We start from the raw sequence: 13,827 nt of genomic DNA, 5'->3' as shown, positions 1-13,827 counted from the left end.
GCAGTCAGAGAGATAGGAAAGTGAAAACTATTTCCCGTATCCTATTCTCTTCTGTACAGTGACCTCTGTTGCAAAGGCAGGATGTACCTTCTAAACAAATAACTTGTTGACGCTCAAATTTGCCCCTGATGAATGGCTAGGCTTTCATGCCCAAGATACCGTGTTCCAATATACACTAGTATCTTCAGGAAAAGGGAGGCAAAATGGAGAAAATGCATCTGGTATGGGGTGCTTGGTTACAAATTTGTTGTGACAGCAAGTTAGAAAATACTAATTTAACTTCCTGAAACACTCTACATGGGAGCACTCAATTTAAAATACTCTTTTTACAATAGCTCCACCATAGAGTTACACTGGTCACCCTATTATGGAAAGGATATTATTAAACTAGAAAGTGTACAGAAAATATTTAATAGGATGATACCGGGACTTGATAGTTTGGTTATAAGGAGAGGCTAGATAGACTGGAACTTTTTTCCCTGGAGCATAGGAGGCTCAGGGGTGATCTTATAGAAGTCCATAAAACAAGGAGGGGCATAGATAAGGTCAACATCTTTTCCCAAAGGTAAAGGAGTCTAGAGGGCATAGGTTCAAGGGAAGAGATACAAAAGGGGCAATCTTTTCACACACAGGGTGGTGAGTGTCTGGAACGAGCTTCCAGAGGCAGTAGTAGAGGCGGGTACAATTTTGTCTTTTAAAAAGCATTTAGACAGTTATATGGGAAATCTGTGTATAGAGGGATGTGGGCCAAATTCAGGCAGGTGGGACTAGCTTAGTGATAAAAACTGGGTGGCATGGACACGTTGGGCCGACGGGCCTGTTTTCATGCTGTAAACCTCTGTGACTTTGACTCTGACAATTCAGAAAGAAGCCAGTTTTCCTTAAATCCCTAAAATGTTGTAGAGGTGTTTCACCTGTGCTCAGAACCATGAAGAAATTAACTGCCATCATCATGACTGATAAAGTGAAAATGGTCGTAGATGCATTTTGTGGATGATGTGTTATGTACTCTGGGATAACACAGGCTGCAACTCAATGCAGCGTTGACCAAAAGATACTCCAGACTTTGAAGTAAGTTCAATCTGATTTATTGAACCATTAGCACAGTTCTCTGAGTTCGACTCTCCTGCTAATCTTGCTATAGTAACTCAGTCTAACTAACCAGTCTGCTCTACGCCACGTGGTGGGTGTGATGCTTCTGATCTGCCCCTGTCCTACTGTCTAAGTGTCGCCTGTGGAAAGAGGTAGAGCATATGTGCCCTGTCTTTTATATATGGGTTGTGCAATGCCCCCTTGTGGTAGTGTCACCTCTGGCTGTCTTGATTGCCCATTGGTCGTGTCCTATTCTATGTGTTCATTAGCTGTATGTCTGCATGTCATGACATCTCCAGTGCTCCCTCAAGTGTTTACTTAGTTGTAGTGTATTTACATTAACCCCTTGTGTATTTACAGTGATGCATATCACCACAGTGGAGGTGGGGACAATTTGATGCATAAAATTCGGGCAGCACGGTAGCACAAGTGGATAGCTCTGTGGCTTCACAGCTCCAGGGTCCCAGGTTCGATTCCCTGCTGAGTCACTGTCTGTGCGGAGTCTGCACATTCTCCCCGTGTCTGCGTGGGTTTCCTCCAGATGCTCCAGTTTCCTCCCACAGTCCAAAAACGTGCAGGTTAGGTGGATTGGCCATGATAAATTGCCCTTAGTGACCAAAAGGGTTAGGAGGAGTAATTGGGTTACGGGGATAGGGTGGAAGTGAGGGTTTAAGTGGGTCGATGGGCCGAATGGCCTCCTTCTGCATTGTATGTTCTATGACTATGACATAAAAGTGACTTTGAACTTACGACCTTGAAATCTCTTGGAGCAAGCAGGAGGCCAAACTTTCTTTTCAAAAATGAAACATTTTTTCTCAGATATAATGAAATCAAAAAGCAATCCTGACATCTTAAAGATGGCAGCTGCAGCTAAACGAGCAGATCGCAATCTGAGGTCAAAGGTAAGCTCTATTCTTCAACATTTCTGCTATTTGTTCTCTATTTCAGGTTAAGCTGTAGTAAGGGTATTAATGTTGAATACTTCCGTATATTTGCTAATCATATGTATTCTATCAAGCACCTGTTATTATTACAATTGATAAACTAGCACAGAGACTGTTAGTGTAGCAGTTGCTGCAAGCTAGTATGGATTCAGGATTACAGGAATGCACTTCGTCTCCATAATGCAGGTAAGCTCTTCATGGAAAAAAGAGTAAATCTACACGTTAATAAATAACCCATTTGCTGACAAAGTTTAATTTTTAAATAACTGGAAAACTAAAACTCTCCTTTGTCTACTGTCTAGCCTAAAATAAAATTTTTGATTTAATATAAGATAGAATGCTGAACAAGGAAATTTGGTGCTATGTGTAGTTTCCGATAAATGAATTTTGTACCTCAGAACTGGACACCGCTTCAAGCCCCTCTGATGGCACAAAAGAGGATTTTCAGTTCATATGAATGCACACAAAAGAAATGCACACAAAAAAAAATCATACCTGTGTTATAAAACAAATACATGACTTGACTTGGTACATAGTTGAAAAAAAATGCATTACTGATTTATCTTCTGGGTTTTGAGTTGCATCTTCCATTTTTAGGTACTTCATTGTCAGGTAAGAAGCCACCAAGTCAGGTTGTGTATCATTTATTTGTTTTAATTTTTAAATATACACTTATGCTAAATTATTCCAATGCAAAGCTGATCTTTGAGATAGAATGTTGAGTTTATAGGACAACACCACCTGATGAAGGAGCTGCACTCCAAAAGTTAGTGATTCCAAACAAACCTGTTGGATTTTAACCTGGTGTTGTAAGACTTCTTACTGTACCCACTCCCGTCCAAAGCCGGCATCTCCACATCATAACATTTAAAACAATCAGGCAAATCACAACTGTGACCAGCTGTAATTTTTGTCTAGTTAAAATATTAGTCCAAATGTAGAGAAAACTAGTCTGACAAAAACTGTTGTGGTTAAAAATAAATATCCCTCTGCCTTCCTTTTATTACAATCAATTCCCTGTTCGGGAATGAGGTTTCATGGTATAAAAATGGAAATCCTTTCTTGCAATGTTTTCCTCCCCTCCTCCCTACTGTCCCGTCATGGGGATGATATGGTGACTGCCTTCTGGGGATATGGGCTGGTTGCCCTCTGATACCTTCATAGATTAAAAAGCTAAGTGAAGTGCAACCTTTCTGAAAATGGCTCTATATAAAATGGCCAGCAACAGATATGATTAGAGTGCACGATTCTCCCAAAAGGGAACAAAGTCCCCTAGCAAGCGTGTTTAGCCGCATGTTTCCCAGCGCTCGCAGTGCCGAGAAACACATGGCTACTCAAGGGGCCCTGATCAGGGCACGCGCTGCCGAGGCCGCACTCATTTTGTACAGTGGGGAGCTCTGCTCACAAGAACTCCCCATTGTAGTTAGAAAGGCGTCCCGATCTCCGAGACCTCCAAAATGATCCCCCACTATCCCGGCCGAATGCACTATTAGGTGATCCCCGGCCCTCGCGCACCACCACCACCAAAGAAAGCACCTACACCGGGCAACCCTGGCCCGATCGTGGGTGCAAAGAAAATGCCAGCTTGGCACCTTGGCAGTGTCAACCTGGCACTAACCTAACACCCTGCTAGTACCCCTGCCAGGTGGCAGAGCCATCTGGGCACCTTGGCAGTGCCCTGCCCAAAGGGTATGCAGCTGGGGTCTCAGATATCCTGGGAGACCTCCCCGAGTGTTGTTCCATCTGGTCCCCATTTGTGGGGACCAGTGCTGAATGGCGCTCACCCGGGATTTCTGAGCGACCCCATGACTGGACAGTAGGGAGGAGGGGAGGAAAACATTGCAAGAAAGGATTTCCATTTTTAAACCATGAAACCTCATTCCCAAAGCCTTAGGTACCTTGGGAATCTGCACATTAGAGTGAGGCTTACTGCCTCGCTGTAATATGCAGATTTGCCAAAATACGATCGCGTTGAACCTCATGAGGCATGGCATGCCAGGTAGATCCCAGGAGTGAGGTCTCCCAACTTTCAATGGCCACGCTGCACCCCGGCAAGCTGCTTTTCAGGCACAGGGCGGCCATTGGATTGTGCCCAGAGAATTGCTCACCTTATTAGAAAGTCAGCAGCAGTAGAGAAGTGAAGGGCAATTGACAGGAGTCACTTGAGAACTAAATCAATGCATCAACAGTAGTGAATTACAAAGTTGCATATGGAAAATCTGGGAAGCAGCTTGCCTGTCTCTTGTTTGGGGTTGCTGGAGGATCATTTGTTCATAGAGAAAATAATGAGGGGAAATTTTTGAACATTCATTTTTTTGTAGGTATAATACACCTTTGAAAGACTCATCAAAGCTAAGTCAGGAATTATATATTTCCCCTTTTCTGAGATCAGTACAAAGACTTTATCAATCCTAACTTAGATGCCATGTATACTGTACAGTTAATGATGTGACTCTGCTGGCCATACCCTTGGGAGGTAGAGTGTAAGATCACTGAAAAGGGGAGAGAGCAACGGAAAACCCTTTTTAAACCTACAAAAGAAAACGTTGAGCCATTTTGTTGGTGAAGAAAAAGAACAAAGTCTCTCAGATCAGCTTGCATGGAAGAACCACCATGTATATCTCATTATTTTTCATAGTCTACCCCTTGAGAGAAACTTATTTAAACACTGGGCAGAATCCAGCCAAAAATATTAGTCTGTGGTTCATTGGTGAATAGTGATGCTTTGCTTTCTAACCTTATTTCATTTCCTCCCCTTCGTCGTCCTTTAGTCTGTGAGTAAAGCGCTGGCATGGGACAGCTAGAGCTGCTTGATGATTGACACCTTCCCTTTAGGTAAACCATTGGTTATTGTCACTGAGTGAAGGCATGTCACTGTGGGAGTTGGGATTTTTTTGTGTGTGTGGTCATGCACTGGGATTCGTCTAGGTTGGTTTCCTAAATTCTGCTTTTGCCGGTGTAGAATTAAATCTCTTATTGCTGTGTCTGCAGGTATATTTTTAAAGAATCCAATGAGCCAGAGATTCTAAATTTATGGAAAAGTTGTTTGATTTCTGCACAACAACCTTATCAATCATTTACTATGTCACAACGCAGAGATACTGCAGTGTACCAACATCTGCCTTAATAATTAGCATGATCCAAAATATAAAGTTTGATAGCTTGTGCAGTGGTTTAGTGGGAAAATAATTGTGGGAATCTTGAAGTAGAGGTTCCTTCATTTCTGTCCTTGGTCACAAGCTATTTCAAACAATGGAAGCAAGTGTAAAACTCTCTCCACACGAAGTATTAGATGCAAGCTCAATTAATTTTAAATCTGAGGGTGTTAGATTTTTGGAGCCACGGTTTTAAAGAATGTGGAGGTACGGTGGATGGATAGAGTTTAGGATGCAAATCAGCCGTGATCTGATTGAATGGCAGAACAGGCTTGTGTTGCTGAATGGCATACTCCTTTCCAATGTTCCTAATTTGGATCAAGACGTGTCTTTGGCTATGGTGACCTAACAACAGCATCAGAGGTTTATTACATTTGCCTGGCCTCTGTGTTTCTTTTATGTTTACTTCGTATGTTGTCCATTTCTATTGGTCTGGCAAATCAGTGCAATGCTCTTCACAATTATTGCAAACTGGGTGTATGAATATTAACATTTTATTGTTTGATTTGTGCATGCTAATTTAGAACTGTGCTGCAAAATTAAACCTCTTGCACTTGTGTCCGTGGCTGATGCTGAATGTTCCACTTTGTTGAGCATCAACTAGTTTATTAATGGCCTAGTTTACAAAATGGAGGATTTCAAATCCTGCTGTCTTAATGTTTATTGGCATGAGCTGCAAAACTGCAACTTAAGTGATGGTTAGACTACTGACCAGCTATTTTCTGTATCAGTAGTCTAAACTTGCTGGAATAGCCTGAATGTCAGCTGTGTTTCTTGAGGACAAAATAATCTTGCTTCCAAAGGGATAACAATCTGATCATTGTTATAGTCCACACAGTAGCTAGGACTACCTTTTGTTGTTTTTTTGTTACGATCCCAGTTGATGTCATAACTAGGTGGGAAGATCCCAGACTAGAACCCTGGTGCAAAAGACTGTAACATTTACTTAATCAAATGCAGACGAAGAGTCACAGGACCACTAATTAGTTTCAACCGCAAGAGAAAGACATTTATGAAAAAATGGATTATAATAAAATACTCCTTTACTCCCCCTTTAATTTAACAAATATACACGGGTTTTAGAATTAACATGGATGACAAAGTACATTTGAAGATACAATGGTCTCATTGACACACAGGGAGGAATTTACCAGCTGTTCACGCCAGCGGGATATTCCGGTGCCACAACAGCACACTGATTTCCTGGCGACAAGGGATGCAGTCAACAGGAAATCCCATTGACAATGGCAAGACCAGAAAGTCCCTCTGTCAGGCTGCCTCCGCCGCCGAAAAGCAGGCGACGAGTTGGTTGATAAATCCCGCCCACAAAGTGCTTTTTTAAGGTACACAGACTGGCTGTGGTCAAACACACACTCAAATCAACCTAAGTTAGTGTCTGGATTTCTCCTCGGAATCCCACCAGATTATTGTCATATGAGAGTTTTCCAGCTCTAATCCCCAAAACATGCTTTAAAATCTTCTCTTATAATCATGCTTTCCATTGGTGGTTTGCATTCAAAAATCCAGTCTTGTTTTCTGTACGACTCCTGTGAACAGAGCTTCTGTTCCACTTTTACAAGTGAATCTACTCCAGGATTTTATACCAGCCCTTCAGGATTCCTTTATCTCGACTGACTTCCACTGTTACACAAACTCTGATATCCAGACAACACTGCCTTCTTGATTGTTTTGCAGACCATGGTAAGACATTCCACACTTTAGGATTACTTTAGAAACCTTTAGGATTTTAGGCTTACTTTGAAACCTTTAGGTTTACTTTAGAAACCTATCTTCTCACCAGCCGATTCCTTCTCAACTTAGTCTGTGGTGCCCATGAACAGTATTCTGTTCTATTTCCAGGTTTCTAGAACCAGCCATCCATCAGTTCCTCTGGAGCTTGCTGTCTTGCACATTATTCCATGTACAGCTTCTCTTGCCTCGAGCTGAGAGATGTTTCCTCTGCGGCTGTCCATCTGCAATTGCTCTGGATTTTCAGTTTTAAAAAACTAAGAACAAAGGAAAGCTTTTTGTTTTACCTTACAAGAGCCTCTGGTTGCAAAGCAACACCTGCATACCTCTGCTGGCTTATTGATTTTTCACGCCGTAGCTCTCTATTACACTATAAACCCAGTTAGAATTGAAACCAGCCTCCACTAATAAACACATTGTCCAGCATGAATCTAACTACAGGTCCCTTCCAGGCACAGAAACATTAAATTAAATCCACCAAAAAGTAAACCTTGCGTGTATGGGTAAACATTAAAAATATAAATCCTTGCAACTACCTTTGGTTTCCTTACTCTTTAAAATCAGTAAGGAAGAGAACCTTTTCAAGCTGAGGTGTACTGGTGGCATCATGCTGTACGGCTGCAACCGCTACATATCCAAGGGTGCCTCAGAGTACTGTTAACATGGTTGAGGATTGGTGTCTTGTAATAATTGACTGCCCAAGCCATATTTGACTTCTAAAATTCAAGTAAGGGTTTGCCATACTTAAGATGTAGTCGATATTATGTGTGGCATTATGTGTCAACAAATTAATCATATCAACCAGAAGATTGGGTGGTGCAATGGGGTAAAATATTATTTTGAAAATTTCTGTGGCCTGAATTTAACTCTGATGGAATTTCATCCTCCCTGTACTGTTTGAGCATTCTGAGAACAAATGTGAAATAATTGCACACAAACATCAGGGGCGGGATTCTCCGACCCCCGCCGGGTCGGAGAATCGCCGAGGGGCTGGCGTGAATCCCGCCCCGCCGTGTCCCGAAGTCTCCGCCACCAGATATTCGGTGGGGGCGGGAATCGCGCCGCGCCGGTCGGCAGGGGCGGCGATGGGCCGAAGTCCCGCTGCTGGAATGCCTGTCCTGCCAGCATGAATTAAACCACCTTTTGAACGGCAAGACAAGGCGGCGCGGGCGGGCTGGGGTGGGGGGGGGGGGGGGGGGGGATCTGGCCTGGTGGCCTGGCTCGCGATCGGGGCCCACCGATCCACGGGCGGGCCTGTGCCGTGGGGGCACTCTTTTTCTTCTGCCTTTGCCATGGTCTTCACTATGGCGGAGGCGGAAGAGACCCCCTCCACTGCGCATGCGCGGGAATGACGTCAGCAGCCGCTGACGCTCCCGCGCATGCGCGGACCCGCGTCGCCCGGTAAAGACCTTTCGACCCCGGCTGGCGTGGCGCCAAAGGCCTTTCCCGCCTGCAGATGGAGCGGAAACTGCTCCAGCGTGGGCCTAGCCCCTCAAGGTGAGGGGAGACTTCCACACCTTTGGGGCGGCCCAATGCCGGAGTGGTTCCCGCCACTCCATCACGCCGGGACCCCCCGCCCGCCGGGTAGGGGAGAATCCCTCCCCAGGTCATTATTGAATACATTCTATCTTAAATCAAATTCCTCCTATTGATCTTTGACAATAGTGTTCTGCTGTTGTCATTGTGAGCAAAAAGCTGAAATATTTTAACTTGTTTACTGGTCTCTCTTGCCTGAAGTGCTCATCATCTTCATCAACTTTTTCTTGATTTGATTAACATTTAACTTTATCCCCAGGTGTCATATTACAGATCTGGAAAGTCAGCTAGCTTGTGTCCAACCCTGTGGTTTGATAGTGAATCACATTTGTTTGGATAAGATGTCTTGCAGAGTAGAAACAATTTGAACAACTGAAATTTATTTGCCACCTTTAAAATAACATAACATTCCAAGGCACTTCACAGGAGCATTACAAGTCTCATAAAGAAATAATGGCCTTAATCTTCAATATTTAAAGCAGTAAAACCTAGAGGAGGGCCGAATGCTTCAATCTCACCCGCTGCCGGCGTGCTGCAAGTGAGAATAGAGAATTTGGCATCTCAGCCAAACTCCCATCAGCGGAACCTGTGAATTCCAGCCATGAGCAAGATCAGAGAACCCGGCCTAGGCCTTCGTTGCACATCAGGATCCCGTAGAAGCTCCAGCGTGCAGACCTCGCACTGTAATTGCCCAGGAAGTTTAAACTTCAATGAACTGAATTGTACCGCTCAGGACCGGGCCGATCTGGCTACCCTCATGACCCGGTCTAACCTACCTGTCCTGCATACCCCTCAAATCGACCCGACTAACCATGCCCCATCTCCCGACCTGGCCTGATTAATGCCCCTCCCCAGATCTAACTCGCCCTCCCAGCAACTCACCCACCCACACATTTTTTTTTTTTAAGTACCTGAATACGACAGCTACTGTTGCAATAAGGGGAATGTCCTCTCTGTCCATCATCTACGCTCGCCAGACATGTACCGGGGTTTCTATGCTGGCCCATTTCTTCGAGCCAGCTGAAAATATGCATTATAGTTGGGGCCCAAGACCTTCGCAGGTAGCAGAAATGCGTCTGGCATTAATGAAGATTTGAGTGGGGCATCATGTCAGATGACCAAAAGCTTGGTCAGTGAGGTAGGTTTTGAGTAGTCACTCAAAGGAAGAGAGCAAGTTGGAGTGGTAGGGAGGTTTATGGAGAGTTTTGCAGAGTTTGGGGCCTGGGCAACTGAAGGCATGGTCATCAGTGATGGAGCATTTAAAATAGGGGCTACTCGAGAACGGAGTTAGATGCGGTCACATATCTTTTTTTTCTTTAAAGTACCCAATTATTTATTTCCAATTAAGGGGTAATTTAGCATGGCCAATCCACCTATCCTGCACATCTTTGGATTGTGGGGATGAGACCCCCGCAGACATGGGGAGAATGTGCAAACTCCACACGGCCAGTGACCCGGGATAGGACCCGGGTCCTCAGCGCCATGAGGCAGCAGTGTTAACCACTGCACCACCGTGTTGCCCTTATAAGTTCAGATATCTGAGTGTTGTGGAGCTGGAGGAGATTACAGAGATAGGAATGGATGAGGCATTTGGGAGGGGGAAAAGATGAAAATTTCAAAAACAAAGATATTGCAGGGCCTGGAGCCAGTGTAGTTCAGCGAGGACAGGGGTGATGAGGATCAGGACTACTTGCTGAGTATTAAGACTTGGGCAGTAGATTTACAGGGGGGTAGATGCATGAGACCAGTCAAGATTTATGTACATAATGATGGTAATGAAAGTAGGAATTAGGGCTTTAGTAGCAGATTAGCTGAGGTGGGGGTGAAGGCGAGCAATATTACAGAGGTGGACATGAGAAATTTTAATGATGGCGTGAATGAGTTTGGAAGTCCACCTCGGGGTCAAATGTGACATCAAAGTTGCAAAGAAACTGCCTTAATTCGGACAAGACTACAGTTGGCAGTTAGGGAATCAAGCTTGGAGCCAGCACCGAAAATATTGGGAGGACTGAAATTGTTTAATTGAAAAACATTCTGCTCATCCAACAGGTCACGTCAGATAAACAGTCTGATAATTTAGGAACAGGATAATGAGTTTGTGTGCAAAATGGGACATTACCAATTCTGTTTGTTTTGCAGTTATGTTTTGCCTATTTTAATTGCAGCTTTTATTATCTTTGGTCTTGCCATGCCTGAATATGCATGTCTGGTATTGCTGATTGTCCACTAAATGTTCAGTTTGTCATTTAATGTGCAAAATAATCTTGCTGCATTGTTTGTGTAAGGTGAATTAAATGGTATGCAACAATAAACCAGATATAAATATTACTTTTCTACAGCATTTAATAGGTGCAGGATGTCAAATAGATACTTGTTACTTGTGAACTACAATCATTGTGTTTGCCATTGTTAGTCATTTTGTCGGCCCATGTTATTCTTAATTCAGGTGAATTGACTTCTGGAACTACATCAAGAACATTTTTGTTAAAATTACAAGAAACATAAATCTAATATGTTTGCAATAAAATGTATTGTAGAGTGAGCCATGACCAACTTGCTTTGATACAATTGTTCTAAATACTATACAGACAATAATTAGAAATAATGTGAGTTGAGAGAATTGGTTAATGGTTTGTTAATTAATTAGAAACCTTGCACTGGCAAGAACAAGTAAAGAATCTTTAACATTTTAAAGAAAATTACTGATTAAACTTTTTCATTTTTGGTGTAATTGCAAGAGAGAGATAGTATTGATTATTCCAGTTTTGTGTCTTGATTTGACTGTGTGCGACACTGATGGTCATTTTTCCTGTCTTCCTTTCACAGAGCCTCAAAGAAGGACTTACTGTTCAACAGAGGTTTCATCTATTTGAAAATAAGGAGACAAAAGAATTTTAAGAGCTCTTTTGCATGTATGAGACCAGTATCGTGCCCCTGCAGAAAATCACAGCTCAAAGATGACCTCTTGATGTGAGCTTTGGGGTTGCTGCAGCTGTGACAAATGAGCTGTATTTAAAAACACTCCCACACATCCCACACACACACCTAATTTCCCCTTGATTATTATTGTAAAGTTCTAGCATTAACTCCGTGCACTGCAGATGCTACGATTAGTCTTATTGCAATCTCTAACTGTAAATACTACATAGGGATTAACTTCTTTGTTTTGATGTTTGGGGTTCTTGCTGTCCCTCACAAAGTCTGTAAAGCTGATTAATATACACTGCTGTATAAGCTACTGTGTAAACCAATGGGGAATCCTGTTTAGAAAAAAAAAACGAAAGACACTACTTGTATATAACCACAAGAGAGGGGGATGCTTGTGTATTTTCAATTTTGTTTATTGGACTGGAAGTTGAAGCTTGATCTGGATGTTGAATATTGGAGCAGTAGGTACAAGAAAGAAACAGTGTCCCATTTTACCCGTCTGCAAAATACCCTCTTTTCCCCATCCCCTCACACACAAAACAAATCTTATTAAAATTCTCACAACCTTCCATAATTCGGTTTTGCGTTTTTCTTTTGTAAGTCCATTAACTGGGACTGTAACAAAACTTTGGAACTTAAAGGAAAACATTTTAGATACGGTTGGCAGTGGTTTTGAAGCTTTATTCATTTTAATTCTGTTCATGCCGTTTCTACAACTGCTAGTGAGGAACATATATCTGTACTAAAGTGACTCTGTGGACTGAGAATTTTAAAGGAACTGCCAGAATATGACAAGTATAAACAAGCAACTTGTACTGTTAATCTTTCATTGACACTAACCTATATTCAGATTTTGAACCAAAAGCCTAAATAATCTATCTTTTGGTGAGCACTTGCTATTTCTTGTTATCCTGGCACTGTTGATCATTCCTGAGCAAAACAAGTTCACCAAGACCTATATTGCATTTTGTGTAATAATCAAGTGACTTTTTGTAAAGTTTAAGTGACGTATTGAAAAACAACTGAGTGGGTGCAGTTACAATTTAATATTGTTGGAAAAATATGAACAACAAAATTGGACCTCTTCAAGTTCACCCTTTTTGGTAGCTGCCAGCGCTTCAAAGAATCCACTGCAGTTAAAATGCAAATAACTGTAGCTGATTTACATGGTACTAAAGCCGTTGTTTGAGTAAATGTGCTTACACTATCTTGAAAACGACAAGCCGGAGTGATGTGAAGGAGTGTGTTTGTGTTGTTTTGATAGTTTCTTATTTCAGTCTCGCTAGCCCACCAAAGGGATACTGTTTCTCAGAAAATAAAAAAATCAATAAACTGAAAACATTGGTACTTTATTTTCCCTATGTGCAGAAAGGGTGTCATCTTGCTGTATGTGTGAGAGAATGAGAGGGGAGATATTGGTAGCTTTGTTGCTTCTGCCACTGGCAGGTCCCTGTATTTATTTAAATGTGCTGAATTTGCTCCCCTTCCCAGTAATAAAAACTGCTGTCTGTGATTGTAAATACACAGTAAATACCACACCACCTAACTTTGCATATGTTAGCAATAAAATATTTTTGCACCAGGTCTGAATGTTGTTTGTGAGCATTCATCTGCATTGAAAAATGCCTTGAATACAGAACAAAACACTCAATAGATGTTAGAAGCAATTAATCATTCATTCCGCAAAATGTTAGTGTCGTTGGGCTGTATGGCCCTTTCACCCCTTGGATCCAAATTTGAATGTAAAATGGGTACATGTATCACAGCTACACCTATTTCTTTGGAGGATGTGGGAGAAGAAATCATACTTGCTGCCCATATTTTCCTCCAATGACATGTCATTTTGTCATTACTTTATTATCTGTCAGCTCTGGAATATTGTTGGGACAGGAATTAGGACATGCAAAAAATCTCAAAAGGAATTCAGATGGAGTTCCGTTCTTAATGGGAACACAGTTGGTAAATCAGTACAGCATGACCTGTTTCTAGTCTGCACTACTGTTGAGCTGAAGTCCCTGCTGAGAGCACAGAATCACAGACTTGACCCTAATGGAGTTACTTTTTGATATCTTAGGCCTTTCTTGAGTAGACTGCTACTGATTATGCTGTTTCACAGAAGGTGGATGTATCCTTTTGCATCCATCTGGAACAACCTTATGTTCCTCCCATTACTGTATTCCACCACTTTGCTATTCAATCTGATGGTTGATCACTCTGTAAATGGGTGCTGTAGCATAGTGGTCATGTTACTGGACCAGTAACCCAAAGGTCTGGACTAATGACCCAAGGAGAGCTCAAATCTCACTACAGCAGCTTGGGACTTAAATTCAATTCTTTCAGTAAATCTAGAATAAAATGCTAGTCTCAGTAATAGTGACCATGAAACTACTGGATTGCTGTTTAAAAACAACATTTGGTTCTCT

General features: G+C 42.3%; 1 protein-coding gene across 2 annotated transcripts in view; it reads left to right on the top strand.

Annotated features, from left to right (window-relative positions):
* The window catches only part of LOC140395378 (uncharacterized), a 663,783-nt gene extending 650,795 nt beyond the window's left edge, over positions 1 to 12,988 (top strand). The window contains exons 23-25 of one of the 2 annotated variants that reach the window (XM_072483066.1): positions 1,912 to 1,994; positions 4,808 to 4,871; positions 11,303 to 12,988. In XM_072483066.1, coding sequence (XP_072339167.1) covers positions 1,912 to 1,994; positions 4,808 to 4,840 — 116 coding nt within the window. In that variant the 3' untranslated portion in view covers positions 4,841 to 4,871; positions 11,303 to 12,988. The remainder of the gene's footprint in view (positions 1 to 1,911; positions 1,995 to 4,807; positions 4,872 to 11,302) is intronic. The other variant, XM_072483065.1, reaches the window with a different exon arrangement.
* The last annotated feature ends 839 nt before the right edge of the window (positions 12,989 to 13,827 follow it).

Source organism: Scyliorhinus torazame, chromosome 18, assembly GCF_047496885.1.
Source record: "Scyliorhinus torazame isolate Kashiwa2021f chromosome 18, sScyTor2.1, whole genome shotgun sequence".
NCBI classification, from domain to species: Eukaryota; Metazoa; Chordata; class Chondrichthyes; order Carcharhiniformes; family Scyliorhinidae; genus Scyliorhinus; species Scyliorhinus torazame.
Note: the sequence above shows the minus strand (reverse complement) of the source record. Positions and strands in the feature narration are given on the sequence as shown.